This window comes from Polyodon spathula, chromosome 10 (genome assembly GCF_017654505.1).
Source record: "Polyodon spathula isolate WHYD16114869_AA chromosome 10, ASM1765450v1, whole genome shotgun sequence".
Taxonomy (NCBI): Eukaryota; Metazoa; Chordata; class Actinopteri; order Acipenseriformes; family Polyodontidae; genus Polyodon; species Polyodon spathula.
Window position 1 is genome coordinate 1,335,623 of NC_054543.1, and position 17,659 is coordinate 1,353,281.

General features: G+C 39.4%; 1 protein-coding gene across 5 annotated transcripts in view; it reads right to left on the reverse strand.

The window, feature by feature from the left end:
- LOC121321700 (dynamin-binding protein-like) overlaps positions 1-16,801 on the reverse strand; it is a 51,865-nt gene extending 35,064 nt beyond the window's left edge. For 2 of the 5 annotated variants that reach the window (XM_041260730.1, XM_041260726.1), the window contains exons 1-3: positions 16,551-16,801; positions 728-883; positions 397-519 (exon numbers count right to left, since the gene is read on the reverse strand). In XM_041260730.1, the coding sequence (XP_041116664.1) occupies positions 397-519; positions 728-872 (268 nt within the window). In that variant the 5' untranslated portion in view covers positions 873-883; positions 16,551-16,801. Of the gene's footprint in view, positions 1-396; positions 520-727; positions 887-16,550 lie in introns of those variants that run through there. The other 3 variants (XM_041260728.1, XM_041260729.1, XM_041260731.1) reach the window with 3 other exon arrangements.
- Positions 16,802-17,659: the final 858 nt, after the last annotated feature.

Below are 17,659 nucleotides of genomic sequence, written 5' to 3' on the forward strand. Positions count from 1 at the left end.
CAATATTTCTTTTCAGTCTGAAGTTTCATTCTAAAACCTGCTATAACTGAGCATTTGAAGTTCTGGATGAATAACTGAATTGTATTGTCTGTTGTGCAACCGGTCCAACTGCAACATAAAACAATGAACTGTGGAACCTACAAGGTGAAGTAGCCCACCCCCTTTGTTAAGCTACACTGGAAAAAAGAGCAGCAAAATATTGCCTGAGCAGAGAGGTAAGGTAAATGAATACAACTTTAATGAAGTCGTGAGACAGGGATGCAGTCTTTAACCCTGTAATCGTCATTGGGTGTATCACATACGAGATGAAACTTTGCCAGCAGCACACTGTGTTTACCATCCAGAACCTACTTGAAAATCAGATGTCACGTCTCAAGGGATCTGAAAGGATTTCACCTGTTTTAATGGGAAGATTGCCAACATCTAGTGTATTGAAGTCATTGATGCAGACGTAGAGTTTCTCGCCCTGTTTTGTGCTGGGAATGGTAACGGCCTCCACGAACGTGCTGGGAAACTGCCCTGGGAAAAGGAACACAACCCAGCTGAGGAACCTTTCAATGAGACCTGGAGGCACTTGCTTACACTTCATTCAAAACACACATTTCTATTCAGGCAGCACTCAACTCCCCCCGCCACCCCCCCCAACATTTTTCCAAAAACTAATTTTCCAAAAGACTAAGTCGATCTGTTTGTTAATTGAAGTTGAATGCATTGATCGGTGCAGTACCTGTGACTCCACCTTTGCTTCCAAGCAGCCAGAAATCATCCACCACTCTGAGCACCTCGATGACATCACCGGGAAAGAGTGGCAGCTCCTCGGAGACGCTGGGGCGGAACTGGAACAGAGCGCGCACCACGGTCCCCGACTCCATCACTCACCAGACTGCTGGACAAACACAGGGTCAGTGACAAGTATAGCGGGAGTGTATAGATCCACAGAGAAAACATCTACAATAACTAACAGCTAGCATTCACTAACAACTTAATGTGTTTCAACCAAATGCAGTAGCAGTCTTTATTCCTCATGTCTGTATCAAATATTGCAGTTCTGTACCAATGGGGGGAAAAAAAAGAACAGAATGGAAATATTGAGCAGGTGGACTACCCCTACTTTCCAGCAGGTGTCACACACGAGCTTGAGAAAAAGATCTGGAATCAACATAACAGTACACTCCTGTTTCTTATAAAAACTGTTAACTCGTAGGCTTAAGGTGTTCGTTTGTTTGTTTTTGGTTTTGTATGCACATTTACTGTACCAGTCAAATGGTTTTTAACTGAGAAACAGAGAGGCTGTCACGACAGAGCTCACAAAAGGGGCGATGGTTCAGTGTAAGGAAGGAAATGGGAGAGCGAGCCAAAACAAATTGTTCCGAAAATCTAGAGAAGTCTCATAAAATGACAAAGAGAACATTATTTAAATCACTAGGGATTGATATAAAATAAAGGTTAGTTATTATTTGTGCAATATAAATAATTATTGTGATTCTGAACTCTGTTGTAGATTTCAACAAAGATATTTTATTCAATACAGTCGAACAGTTGGGTATTCCATTTTCCCTAAGCACAAGTCAAAACAGAATCAACAAGCCAACACAATGTGGGGATTTAATACAGCTTCTCTTAGACAGCACCCGTTATTCCTCAACCTATGAGAATATCACTGACCAAGCGGGTCCACTGTCATTTTATTACCTGAAGGGATTGTAACATCAAAGCCTGCTTGATGTTCCACTCGGGAAACCCTGATGTTATAAAGATAAGGAAGGCAGGAGATTGTTTCAGCTTTCGAAGGTTTTAGCCCCCAAAGTGTTCTCTCTGGCAAAACACAGGGTCCCTTTTTAAATTGCCATTTGGTGCACTTCAAAAGCTTTCCCCTTACCATCTGTCTACCTGCTCCAGTAATTAATATTAAACCCAAACTGACTTTTACTAACTAACTAAATTAACCCAAATACTAGCAATCTAAAACTAAACAGTTAAACTCTTTTAAGGTATAATTTCTTAAAGTGCATGTTTCTCCAGCACTAGGAACAGAGCCTCCTCTGTTTGAAGGAGTCACTGGTTATTAGAGAACTTCAGCTTGTGTACTGTCCTTTGAAAAACAAAAAGAAGAAAAGGGTTCAATAGGAATTTCAAAGAGATAAAGTAAACACAACTGCTAGAATCAAGCTACAGATGTTTCTTCTACATCATCTAGAGACAACGACTTGGACGCTAACAACAGAAAGCACTTTGAGATCAACAGGTGGCTTGTTTCTCAGTGATCTTGTTTAATAGTTTGCTTGACTTTGCTGTCAGTCACTGAGGCTCCAGGTGTCAGGTTCGTGATTGGGTGCAATTCCAATGTGGTCAATCCAGACTGGACTGACACTACAGATGTGTGGTTTGTTCTGAACTGTGTCCTGAAAACAGTTCAGTAGCTGTACTCCATGTGCTGTTTTTAGCTCTTTGTAAGAGTTTCATAAAGGAAGGACAGAAACTGAACCCAGCTTATTACAGGTTTCCTAGGGCCACTGCTGATTCAGCTTTCCAGAGTAGCAAGAGCCAGCCCTTGTGGATCACAGTACAAAGTGCTACAGTGGAAAGCAGGTTAGGGGAAAGAATACAATGTCCCGACAAAAAAAAAAAAAACCAAAAAAAAAATGAAAATGATTTACTGCACCAGCACACACCACATAGGCCTTGCAGTGTTTTCTTTTGTTGTAAGAAGATGTTTTAGATGTTTGTTTAAATTGAACAGATAATGGCTACAATACAAAAAAAAACACTGGCCACTGCTGTTTATATAGTGATGCTTTGTTATTTCACAGTCTGATTAGGCCATTCTGACAACACAACACTTCAAAAATTAATAAATAAATACATATAAGCACACCAATAACAATTCTCAGCAGTACTACGGTAGTTAGAAGTTTAGCTGAAACCATTTGCAATGTAAACAATGTATACCATTGTGAGAGATGGTACAGTATTCATCACCCAGCCTCATTGACACTGTGCAGCAAGTTCCAATTTTGATTAAAATTGACAGCTGTGTTAGAAGTCTGACCTCATCGATTTGTGGTAATGCTGTTCAACCACAAAACATGAACAAGAAAGCCAGAGTTTCCAAACCAGAGCTGGATAGTACAACATTTTCTATATCTCCCAGGGAGATCTGGGACTGCACACTGACCCCTGCTATCGTTTCAATGAAGCTGCATCCCAAGGACAGTCACAAAGCCAAACATATCATTTAGTTTCGGTATTATTTTTAAATATCTGCAGTAGCTTAGGACTGAGGATCTTACAAGGCTCTGTGTAAATATAAATGGGAAGATGCTTTAAGACACATGTACAGAGCTAACCTTCACATGTTCCCTCAGTTGCTTTACAGTACAGTACTTAGTTGAAAGAGTGATTGTGTGTGTGCGCGCGCGTGTGTGTGTGTGTGTGTGTGCGCGTGTGTGTGCGTGCGTGTGCGTGTGCGTGCCGCGGTTACAGCGACACACTGGAAATGGTAATCAATTCACATTGACTTCACCCCTAAAAAAATAAAATAAAAAAAAACAAAACAATAAAACAACAACAACTCCCCAGTGCAGTTAGGCATTGTCACTATCACATTGATTCATTTTGAATACTTTAAACCCACCCCAACTACTGAGAGGCAGCAAATCCCTACATTTCTATGGGAGGATTGTAACACGCTGGTTTGTAACACAAGATTTTGAACGAGATTACAAGCTATAGCACTACAGTCGCACGCTCGTGGAATTTAAAAAAGAATTGCAAATTGTGGCAAAATGTAAACAAAATGCTAAAAACACACAAATACTCCAGAAGAATATTCCAGTGACCATAACGATGTACATGTGGAAGACAGCAAAGGAAAGAAGGTACAATTGAAGTGTTCAAGTACTGTCGAGTTACTATACATACTGTGACAGAAAAAAACTAAAGCAACCGAAAACAATAATTTCATATTGTATATAAAAACGCAAAAGCTCTGAAAAGCAAAAACGATTTACCTATAACTTGAAAATAGCTAAAAAATAAGCACCGATAAGTGAAATGAATAAAAACAGAAGCCCTATTTATAATAGAGATTTGGCTTCAATGTCCACAGTTATACAAGGATGGATACTTATGTAACAGTGTATCTTTACTTGGATACACACAGTTAGTAGTGTTTGTCTTATGCAATACAATTCTTGTCTTATTTAATAAAAGTAATACAGTGCAATATGAATTTGCAACTGAGCTGTGGTTTCTGAATAACTCAATTTCTTACTGTACAGCCCTTACAAGTCTACCACAAAGTCTTATCAAACACAATATCCACTGCAGTCTCTTGACCATTTACTGGTGTTACAAACTACATACAAACACGCTTCAGGCTCTCGACCTGTGCTTTTACTATTGCAGAAGATTGCATTGACATTGACGGTTTCGTACAGCAAAACTGCAGCAATAAGCTTGCATAGCTGCAGAAAGGAAGGACAGAACTGAGTCTGATCTGACAAGGATTTCCAGAACTCTGGAGCGCTGCACTCTCAATCAAAGGAAGCGGTAGGAAACGCCATGAAAATACTGAAAGACGAATTCATCAAAAAGACATGTTTAGTTCATGAACGCTTCAAAATAAGCCCCAGGGCTCTCAGGACCATTCCAAAAATAGGCCAAGTTTTGGGAAAACACCACTTAAAGCCACAGTACCAGCTGGTTGCACAGTTTCAGGATTAACAAAAGCATTTCAATATGTAGGCATCTAGGTGGAATACATATTGTACAGTGCTTATACCTTTAGTACAACTGCTATATTACAATTTTTTAAGTAAACTAGAACAATACTGTGTAAGAAAATGCAGCGTTCAGATAATAGAAAACCCAGTCACTGTAATTATGTCTGTATTGTATTACAAGTGTCACAGCAGCCTGCCATTTATTGTCTTTTGCCCTAAACGGTCCCAGACTGTATATAAATGAATATTAGAATGACACCTCATAGAGTAGAGTGATCTTAGCTTATATAAGAAACAACATTATAACCTGACTCAAATATCTCCACTCTTGTAGTTGTAAACCATGGTTCAGTTGTCTGGAGGCCATACCATTAGAGTTCCATTACAATGCAACTGGTACTAGCTCCAATTCCACACATGATGATGTAGTGACAATGACTAAGTCTTGTTAGGAGAAAGAAGGGCTTCAGTGCAAGTCCGAAAAAACAGTGGAGCATCACATCCCTGAGTCTGCTTAACCACAGCAAGATCATTGCATGAAATGAACCAAGACGGCGCGTTCAGTTTAAAAAAACTAAACAATGCTCTACAGCTGATAAAATGTGTCTCTCATCCTGCCAAACGGCTGGCACAATCCAGGAGTGATTGTGAAAACATGTCTAGGACAAGAAATTACCTGTATGGCAGCTTCATATCCACCACATTTACAAAAAGACTAGAAAGGAATAAAAGACACTGTAATAAAAAATATGCTGCATTCCCAAACTGTGTTTTATTGCTTACAAGGGTGTTGAAAACATACTGTACAGTACTGTATCATGTTTGTAAGCAGTGCAGCAAAACTAGTGCATCTTAGCTGTCCTCAGCCGCTCCTACTTCGCCCAGTTTCATTTAGGGTTTCTTTCCCATTCCCAGCTACAGCTTGATGAGGTTCAAAGACAAATGCTCAAAAGAACAATGATGTATTAATAAAATAACCTTTATTTTTATACAGGACCTTCCATAGTGGACCACCATCATGAAGTGCTTTACAAGATATGACACTAGGGTGTCTGAACTGTGCATCAGCTGCAGAGTCACTTACAACAATGTCTCACCCCAAAGACGGAGCACAAGAAGGTTAAGTGACTTGCTCAGGGTCACACAATTAGTAAGTGACTGAGCTGGGATTTGAACTGGGTACCTGCTGCTTACAAGCCTGTTTCTTTAACCACTGGACCACACAGCCTCCTAATTTAGACTCCTTATTTAGTTTGTTACAACCCCTTTTCTCATTTTAGGCACAAAAAAAAGAAAATTCACTTAATTAGCAAGACCGTAAAATTGGTAAGCTTTCCTTTCTGTTCTGACACCAACAGCCACACAGACTCCCTCTCCAGACAGAGACCTCACTAATCCCTCTTTACAAAGTCAACAGCTTTAAGACCTCTGGTGCAGTGCACATGGCATGGAGTTGCCTGCAGTGTTTGCCCAGCAGAGCGTGGCTGCTCCTGCACAGTTGGCACTGCTTGTCCTAACTCTGGTTCACATTTAGTGTTAAAACCTGAACTCCTGGGCTCTCCTGCAGGTCTCACAGCAAGGGTTCCAGAGTAACGGAAGATCCTGGGAAAAAAAGCATTCTTTTCAAAATGACTGGGAATCTTTCTCAGGCTGAACGTGATGGATTGTGAGGCTCTCTGCTACTCAGGGAGAATATGTCACAATAAGCATTCACTGCTTTGACGTCAGTCACAGTAAATTTTACATTAAAAAAAAACTAATTAAGAAAAGGAATAAATGCCAGCAATAAATACCAGTAATCCCTGGACACTGATATAACTTGCTTTGCTCTTCTGCCAAATTGGATTTTATACCAGATCAGATTTAAGCATAACAGCCAACAATACTGAAACACACCCTCTTGGCCAGGCTAATATCATTACACAGCCCTTGTGAGTGAATGATCACTCCACAGCCCACTTATTTAGTGGCAAATCACTCAAACAACAATTCCATAAAAACAAAGCGTACCATTTTTTTTGTTTTAACTGTACTGGTCATTTGAACTTTAGTGTTTGTGGCACGACTGTAAGCCTGCTGAATACCCCTGCTGAACTATGCCATCTATTTATTTCACAAAGCAATTCAAGCTCAACGGTATTCTTTAAGCAGTGAAGAAAAAACGTTGAATATCTACAAACAAAAAAAAAAAAAAACTATTTTGCTGTTTACAAAACCAGACACTTTAGTTTCAGTCAGCCTTCACTTGTGCAAAACTTGCAAGTAAACAAACAAACCTCTTACTTTTTTTTTTTGTTTTACTGTGCTTTATAAAAGTCACTTATTTTAGATTGCACTAAGACTTTTTCAGGTTAAACAAATCAACCCGTTCCATCAAGGCAACCCATTTGTTTTTATCCATTACAATGTCTCCAATTGTCCTTCGATTAACAGTACATGCTTCACTTAGGCGAGAAAACATTTGCGATGTCTTGCTTTCTTATTTTCAGATGCATACATGCAGATTTTTTTCTTGCCCTGGTGTTAAATGTAGGGTCAACTCGCCATGTTGCACTTTCTGTTTTGCATTGGGAGCGGGAGTGTTGATGACATTGGTATGAACGTTCAGTTAACAATGGATTACGAAAGCAAGTCAACAGCTATCTGCATAACCTTGTTTTAATTGGCCAAGATTATTTTGCTGGCGATACAATGAGGGAAACTACAATGCTTATATTTCTGTTTGCTTGGCTTGGGAAGTTGGTGGTTGGTGGATGGCAGACAGCAGGGTGGCGATATAACAGGTAAAAATAGCACTGTTTTTATATTGGTGACATTTGTTCAGAGAGAATAGCCGCTGGTATGCGTTATAAAGGGGGCGGGATAACGTGAGACAACTGTAACAGGATTGTGAGAGACTGCTTAGTAAACAGAGCCTGGCGTGACCTGCGGTGAAGGCCGCATCTGTTTCACCCAGTCCTTCTGCAACAAATGCTACCAGCAGCTGCCAAAAGAACAGGAGAAATGAAAGGTACAAAAGAAGTGTCTGTTCACTATCAATGTGCAGGAATGCAAAAAGTTAAAAAACTAACCAAAGCCCTTTGCTGAGTATTTCACCATCTCTTCTGCCCACTCTTGTTACTGTATGTTAAAGAGTCGCTCTATGAACAGCAGGTCTTGTATTTCTTCATAGCGTGCTTACTGCACAACCCACACAGCCCAGTCTACAGTCTTAAACGTTTGGCATACAGTTCCAAGGTTTGAAGAGGAAGTACACGTGTTTTCAGCTCATTTCTTTGGGATAGTGAACCTTCATGGGTGCAGATGTAAGGGCTTTGTAAACTCATTCAAGACATTAGATGGCTGATCATCTACCAATTAGATGACAAGCTATCTAAACAGCTGGTCCCCTGGTTACCACACGTTCAGCACTGCAGCAAAGAGCAAGTGTGATTTATGAGAGATACAAAAAGCAGCATGCAGCAATGCGAGCGCAGGCGAGCTGAACATAAGAACATAAGAAAGTTTACAAACGAGAGGAGGCCATTCGGCCCATCTTGCTCGTTTGGTTGTTAGTAGCTTATTGATCCCAGAATCTCATCAAGCAGCTTCTTGAAGGATCCCAGGGTGTCAGCTTCAACAACATTACTGGGGAGTTGATTCCAGACCCTCATGATTCTCTGTGTGAAAAAGTGCCTCCTATTTTCTGTTCTGAATGCCCCTTTGTCTAATCTCCATTTGTGACCCCTGGACCTTGTTTCTTTTTTCAGGTCGAGAAAGTCCCTTGGGTCGACATTGTCAATACCTTTTAGAATTCTGAATGCTTGAATTAGGTCGCCACGTAGTCTTCTTTGTTCAAGACTGAACAGATTCAATTCTTTTAGCCTGTCTGCATATGACATGCCTTTTAAACCTGGAATAATTCTGGTCGCTCTTCTTTGCACTCTTTCTAGAGCAGCAATATCTTTTTTACAGCGAGGTGACCAGAACTGAACACAATATTCAAGATGAGGTCTTACTAGTGCATTGTACAGTTTTAACATTACTTCCCTTGATTTAAATTCAACATTTTTCACAATGTACCCAAGCATCTTGTTGGCCTTTTTTATAGCTTCCCCACATTGTCTAGATGAAGACATTTCTGAGTCAACAAAAACTCCTAGGTCTTTTTCATAGAGTCCTTCAATTTCAGTATCTCCGATAAGATATCTATAATGCACATTTTTATTTCCTGTGTGCAGTACCTTACACTTTTCTCTATTAAATGTCATTTGCCATGTGTCTGCCCAGTTCTGAATCTTGTATAGATCACTTTGAATGACCTTTGCTGCTGCAACAGTGTTTGCCAGTCCTCCTATTTTTGAGTCGTCTGTGAATTTAACAAGTTTGCTTACTATACAAGAATCTAAATCATTAATGTAGATTAGGAAAAGCAGAGGACCTAATACTGAACCCTGTGGTACTCCACTGGTTATCACACTCCATTCTGAAGTTTCTCCTCTAATCAGTACTTTCTGTTTTCTACATGTTAACCACTCCCTAATCCATGTACATGTGTTTCCTTGAATCCCTACTGCGTTCAGTTTGAGAATTAATCTTTTATGCAGGACTTTGTCAAAAGCTATCTGGAAATCTAAATAGACCATGTCATATGCTTTGCAATTATCCATTATCGATGTTGCATCCTCAAAAAAATCAAGCAGGTTAGTTAGACACGATCTCCCTTTCCTAAAACCATGTTGACTGTCTCCCAGGACACTGTTACCATATAGGTAATTTTCCATTTTGGATCTTATTACAGTTTCCATAAGTTTGCATATAATAGAAGTCAGGCTTACTGGTCTGTAGTTACCTGGTTCAGTTTTTTTTCCCTTTTTGTGGATCGGTATTACGTTTGCAATTTTCCAGTCTGTCGGTACCACCCCTGTCTCAAGAGACTGTTGCCTGATCTTGGTTAGCGGTTTGTAAATTACTTCTTTCATTTCTTTGATTACTATTGGGAGGATCTCATCTGGCCCAGGGGATTTGTTTATTTTAATAGTTCCTAGTCCCTTTAACACTTCTGCCTCGGTTATGCTAAAGTTATTTAAAACTGGATTGGAACTGGATGACATGTGGGGCATGTTGTCCGTATCCTCCTTTGTAAAAACCTGTGAAAAGTAATAATTTAATATATTTGCTTTTTTTTTTTTTTCTTCATCTATGATTTTGCTATTTCTATCTCTTAAACATTTAACCTCCTCTTGAATGTTCTCTTGCTGTTGTAATATTGGAAAAACATTTTGGAATTGGTTTTAGCCCCCTTAGCAATAAAGAGTGAGTGTAATCCAATCTGCTGACATGCTGGTTTATTTATCAGCTCAGAATCCTTTACTACAAACAACAGGGAGTTTGTGTTGCACCTGGCAGACATGCTGGGTTACAGCGTAGGATCCCCCTCTGTGCTGATAACAAGGTGAATGCATTGCTGGATGCTTCCTGTATTGTTTTTATTTTGTTGTTTACAGTTTTGCTATGGTGATGAACTGTAGAGCATAAGCATTTAAACACTGCTGTCATCAAAGGGAGGGGTCACAGATGCATAATAACTGTGGAGATGCACAAGCTCTTCTATAGTCTGGTCCACCTTACATGCACATCATCAAAAGCACTTCCCTAATAATGCACAGCAGGTTTTTTGATTTTTTTGGTTTTGTTTTGTTTTGTTTTTTTTAAATCACAGGGAAATTCCTGTCAAGCAAAAGTCTTGCCTCTTGATTGTCTCTATTTTAATCATAAGAGTGACCAACCGATGCATAACATCAAAGAGCTAACGTGCCAAAGGACCTGCCGTTAATTCATGTACTGTAGGGAGCGAATAGCAGACCCATCAGCTGTTCACCCATGTACAGTACTGGTGGGGTGCATAGTGTGTTACACAAACCTAATTATCCCATCAGCTCCTGATATTGAAACAGTGAAGTATAATTATTTTGAAATAGGCTTTTAGTATTTGAAATACCCTGCTTTCTAGACACTAATTGCTTTCAACACCTCCTGTATCACTTCCGAGTTTTTTTAAAGCATTTTACTGAAGTGTGTCATTTGCACCAAAAGGAGAGGAAGGAGCTTGTGAGAATAAACTATGTGTGTGTGTGTGTGTGTCCTCTCTATAATATATATATATATATATATATATATATATATATATATATATATATATATATATATATTTATATTTTTATTGGTGGGTTTTCCATTAAAAAAATGCATGAGTTACCCCCTTGAATAAGTGAGCTTTGATTAAGGGGTGGAAAGTAGGATTTGCAAATGAAGAATAAAAATGATTTACTGGCTGTAAACTTCTTTAGGCGAGTATTTCACTAACTCAAACATCTTAATTTCTGGTTACACCTCCACTGTAAAGATACCAAATTATAAAAGGCAGTGTGTATATTATTTATATGTAGCTATAATTGTCATCTCAGTCTGCAAAATAATGCAGTCATTACTGGTAAATTGGGCAGTAGAAATGACCTCAATTGTACTGTGTGTCCAAACAAAGGAACTCAAAAAGTACTTATGCAAAAGTACAATACCAATTTATTTTATATAACGCCCTTCACACCATAGCAACCCAGAGTGCTGCACAAAGTTAAGAAACAAAACAAGACAGCTCATATACACAATGCACTCCAGCTACAACCAATTATATAAAAACATTAAAAAAATATGCTTTCAATTTAGACTTGAAAGAATACCAGGCATCAACCTGCCTAAAGTTAACTTGCCGTTTGCAGACATGCAATGGATTTACAAATAAAAATGTTCTGAGAGAATACAACCAAAGAGTGATGTATGTAAAGAAGCAGAAGAAATCATGTCTTGTTAGAACGTGCACAGCACCACCATGCCTAATTCTGCAGCTGGCCTGTGTATTGAGAACGACTTGGTTGGAAGCTTTGTGTAGACATTCCCTGAAACACACCACAAGTTCAAGCAGCACAGCAAAAATAAACAATGACTCAGACCTAGACCTTATCTTCTCGTGTACACTAAGGGTTCAACTCAGTAGTCTTCTGTATCAGTAACATGCTCAAACACAGGTCAGTGCAAAAACATCTACCTGAGGTATTTATACACAGTCTGATATGTGGATGTTAAACGCTGCATTTGATAATAATCATAAAGGTTGTTTCCTTTAGTCAACCATAATTGTATTAATACTGTATATTGGTGTATATTAGCAGAGAAGACAAAAAGGCCTTGGCTAGAAGGAACCAGGACACTATACAGGGACCTCTCCTCCCTGTCCAGTTAGTTAAAGGACCAGGAACAGATCTCCACAGGCAAGCTTTGCATTAAAATCCCACATACATTCCAGGTATAATGTACATGTAGGATTTCTGAAACTGGCACTGCTGTAGAGCACATTCCGTTCTTCCAGAGATGCAGGTGCTGCAGTACATGGGAACTGTGCTCAAAATGACAATGAACCGGACTGAACACAGGAGCCGAGTCTCCACTGTTGGCATGAATCATGTGAATACAGTTCATTACTTTCAATTACAAATCCCAGCAGAAAACAGCGTACTATAAATACAGTCCCTATGGCGGCACCAGCGAGTTGCTATGGGTAGCATTGCATAAGACTACAATGCAGCAGTTGGTCTTGCACAAACAGTATATTATTTTCCAGGAGCAGGGCTCGTCAGGAGGGCATGTGGCACCATATACGGTACAGTACAAAAAGCATAAACCGACGAGAGTATATCGAAATTAACACTGCTTAAAATACAGTATATGTAATCCCTAGTGTTTCATGTTCAAACCGCTATACTGTATGCACTTTTGAAACAGAAAATAAGACTAGATATCGGGTTCAGCACCGTTTGAAAGCTCTCCAAATTGCATGTCAGAAACCTATGATTTACTGACACCTCTAATGCACAACGAACCTTTAAATAAAACCTCAAAATTCACAGCCTGTGTGTACTGGACAAACAGCCCAACCCATTCTGTTATATGTCACTGGATACATGTGGCAGTGAGTATAAATAATTGACCTCTCTGCTGCCTTGTAATTGCAGCACATAATACTACTGAATCATTCTTCCAAGTTCAGCATGTCCTTTAATTAGGGTTAAAGCCCCTTGTCTATGCGTTCCTATTAAAGTATAAGCTACAGCACTTCCAGTGTGCTAATAGTATACACTGAATGCGTATATGTAACTGTAAGGAACGTCACCCGTGTTGAAACAGCAGGGAGTTTGACGGCATCAACTCACCTGTCAAAACCAGGCAATGGGACAGATTCCATATTATACATATGACTACAGTAAGGACTCTACACTCACTATCTGCAAACAAACTACATCTGCAGTATGTAATTGCTGTGCCTTGCTTGTATTATAGACTTCAGTTTGGAACAGGCAGGTATTTAAAAAATAAATAAATAAATAAAAAAAAACCTAAAGGGGGGGGGGGGGGGGGGGGGGGGGGGGGGGGGGGGGGGGGGGGGGGGGGTGATGAATATTAAAGTGTGCATGGGTTAGGAAAGGGATTTTAAAAAGGGGGTGTCCAGTGATAATGTTGATAAAGCATGCATGGGTTAGGAAAGGGATTTTAAAAAGGGGGTGTCCAGTGATAATGTTAATAAAGCGTGCATGGGTTAGGAAAGGGATTTTAAAAAGGGGGTGTCCAGTGATAATGTTAATAAAGCGTGCATGGGTTAGGAAAGGGATTTTAAAAAGGGGGTGTCCAGTGATAATGTTAATAAAGCGTGCATGGGTTAGGAAAGGGATTTTAAAAAGGGGGTGTCCAGTGATAATGTTAATAAAGCGTGCATGGGTTAGGAAAGGGATTTTAAAAAGGGGGTGTCCAGTGATAATGTTAATAAAGCATGCATGGGTTAGGAAAGAGATTTTAAAAAGGGGGTGTCCAGTGATAATGTTAATAAAGCATGCATGGGTTAGGAAAGGGATTTTAAAAAGGGGGTGTCCAGTGATAATGTTAATAAAGCGTGCATGGGTTAGGAAAGGGATTTTAAAAAGGGGGTGTCCAGTGATAATGTTAATAAAGCGTGCATGGGTTAGGAAAGGGATTTTAAAAAGGGGGTGTCCAGTGATAATGTTAATAAAGCGTGCATGGGTTAGGAAAGGGATTTTAAAAAGGGGGTGTCCAGTGATAATGTTAATAAAGCGTGCATGGGTTAGGAAAGGGATTTTAAAAAGGGGGTGTCCAGTGATAATGTTAATAAAGCGTGCATGGGTTAGGAAAGGGATTTTAAAAAGGGGGTGTCCAGTGATAATGTTAATAAAGCGTGCATGGGTTAGGAAAGGGATTTTAAAAAGGGGGTGTCCAGTGATAATGTTAATAAAGCGTGCATGGGTTAGGAAAGGGATTTTAAAAAGGGGGTGTCCAGTGATAATGTTAATAAAGCGTGCATGGGTTAGGAAAGGGATTTTAAAAAGGGGGTGTCCAGTGATAATGTTAATAAAGCGTGCATGGGTTAGGAAAGGGATTTTAAAAAGGGGGTGTCCAGTGATAATGTTAATAAAGCATGCATGGGTTAGGAAAGGGATTTTAAAAAGGGGGTGTCCAGTGATAATGTTAATAAAGCGTGCATGGGTTAGGAAAGGGATTTTAAAAAGGGGGTGTCCAGTGATAATGTTAATAAAGCGTGCATGGGTTAGGAAAGGGATTTTAAAAAGGGGGTGTCCAGTGATAATGTTAATAAAGCGTGCATGGGTTAGGAAAGGGATTTTAAAAAGGGGGTGTCCAGTGATAATGTTAATAAAGCGTGCATGGGTTAGGAAAGGGATTTTAAAAAGGGGGTGTCCAGTGATAATGTTAATAAAGCATGCATGGGTTAGGAAAGGGATTTTAAAAAGGGGGTGTCCAGTGATAATGTTAATAAAGCGTGCATGGGTTAGGAAAGGGATTTTAAAAAGGGGGTGTCCAGTGATAATGTTAATAAAGCGTGCATGGGTTAGGAAAGGGATTTTAAAAAGGGGGTGTCCAGTGATAATGTTAATAAAGCATGCATGGGTTAGGAAAGGGATTTTAAAAAGGGGGTGTCCAGTGATAATGTTAATAAAGCGTGCATGGGTTAGGAAAGGGATTTTAAAAAGGGGGTGTCCAGTGATAATGTTAATAAAGCGTGCATGGGTTAGGAAAGGGATTTTATAGCCCTGGTTGCAGTAACACTCCTTTAAGGGTACCTAGTTTAGCTGTGGGCTCATCTAGTCCTTGCACAGCAATAGCGTCAGTGTGAGGAGAATGGGCATCACTAATTGGACGATGCAGCCGCATCATTTACATATTATTATTATGAGGAGAATGGGCATCACTAATTGGACGATGCAGCCGCATCATTTACATATTATTATTATGAGGAGAATGGGCATCACTAATTGGACGATGCAGCCGCATCATTTACATATTATTATTATGCTCTGGTCTGGGCTTCCATTCATAGTGTGAAGATTCCTGCCAAAAACTGTGTGAAGACACCACTTCCAAACACCTCACACTGGCTCGGGGTTTCCCCAAACACCTCTGTAGAGTGCAACAATCACTCAGTACTTTATTCTGATGATTAGTTTAGGCTACACAGCAGAAAACTGCACAACTACAGCATACAGTTTTCTTCCTCTGTCAGGCATGCCTTAAACCCAATCAGCATGTCTTTATCAAGCTCCAGCATCAGAAAAACCATTTAACTACTTTAAAGAAAAACACTGCATTTACATGCACACAACATTTTAAAATAACACAATATCAGAATGATGGGTCAGCACTGCTGTGCAGCAACCCAAGCTGCAGTTAGAAACTACTGCAGCAACTACAACACTGTCAAGGGCATATGGTAACAAAGTAATCGAAAAATCGATAGGAATCACTGTCAGAATCAATTGTGAATTCCACATTGTATAACACAATACAGATAGATTACAAGTAAAATATTTAAGGCATCTGTAATAAGTAACTGCAGTAATTGAAGATAACAGTGTCATGTTACAATACAATTTACTGTATTCAATAAACGTAGTGGATACCATGCAACTAACTGATAACCTTGACTATTCCATTATCTACAGTACATGATGAAATCCATCACTTACATTGCGTTTCACAAAATACATAAGGTTGTAATATACAATGCATGCCTACACACAGAAATATCTGCAGTGCAACACTAATGCAGCATCGTGTACTCTGAGTGGGGCCTCTATTAGCATGGGTTGTAATCCAAAAATGACCAATCAATTTAATATTAAACATCAAAATACTAACTTGCATTCTGAAATGTTTCTTCGACCGGATATCGCCGTTTGTTACAATGTAACTCTATAACTGTGGCTGGCCGTTTCCTGTCCAAAGTAAAATCTACTTACAGCTATAATAACATTAGAGATCGTGTTTTCACTAACAGCTTCATTCACAACGTGTTTACCAGATGGAACACACAGTACACGTGGGATGCACACGTGATATGTGTGCATTCCAATCCAAGACCGTTTTAATCAAATACAATTCACACATAAGCTATCGTTAATGTACCACCCCACAACAACGCTGTGAGGTTTTTCTTAGCAAATCAGTGTGGATATATAGTCAATAGATTTGACTGGATTCATAATGCTCGTCTTTTTCATATCGCCAGCTGAGATAACGCAGATACTACACGCACACAGTGTGTTTAATACAGTAGCTTGATTTAATAAGAACTATGTTACCGTGATCAATTTTAATAGATTTAAATACATGTCACCTCTTTTTGCAGCGATTTTGTATTGTACTTTTTTTTTTTTTTTCATATTGCATAAGACAAGGTCAATTTTAGCCTCTCCAGTTTCTACTTACCTGCCTGTGCAGGTTTCTTGTGTCTTCGTGGCTGTGTTGAATGGACTCGTCCTAATTTTTTACATACCGTTTTATTTATTTTTTGCCGTACTTACAACGTTTTAGCACATTCCCAGTCTGTATATTTGCCGGTCTGCTTGGTACCGCTTCTTGAATGCTAAACTCTATGAAGAATAACGCATTCCCGTGCAGAGCACACTCCCACGGCGTTTCTCGTTGAATCTAGCTTCAGCAATGCTGCCCTCTGTCATGATCAGCTGTGACAGTGAAAGTACCGCAGGCAGGCAGCCTCCCTCCGTGCTGACATCAACACACGTCTAACACCGGGGCCTCGCTTCGCCTCAGAGGGGCTGTCTTCACTCTGCCTGAACACAACATACCAGTGCTGTGCAACATGATTTATTTGTCGTTGTTTGCAAACTGAAACAAAAAACAAACAAGAAGCAGGCAGACGGACTGACTGATGTGAATGCTGCTGTCCTTTCTGTACTTACCAGAACACATTTCACAAACTAACTCAATGTAACACAGATAACAAAAACAAACAAACAAATAAACAAAAACCCTATACTATCCTGTGGAGACTCTCACCTCAAGTTTATTGATAGGGTGTTTCTGACTGTAGCGCTGCCGTTATACAAATAAGCCTTTCTCTAACTCATTAACTCCTCATGCAAGTACAGTAGAGTACCATGCAAAGACATTTCGTAAATTTAATTATAGGGAGTTAATGACCTACATATTTTATTAACCCGAGAACAAAACCACACGTTAATATTTGCCTATAAATATATAGCTGCAGCATGCAGCGTGGGTCAATATGGTAACGGACACCGTGTCCAACAAACTAAAATATTCTTTGTTATTACTATTGGACACAATATATTAACTTTTAATAAGTTGCTAACAGGCATTTTACAACTGCGTTTCATCATTTAGTAATGGTCAGTTAAGAATATGAAGTTACTATTAATTTCAGCTAGTCGATGGTACAAGTGAAGTTCGTTGTATTTTGTTAAAAGGCTTTCCAAACTGTTGTTTCTGAGCAAATGACTCTCAAGGGATCGCTCCTATTATTTTCCCATGAGATTATGTTTCATGAATCCCTC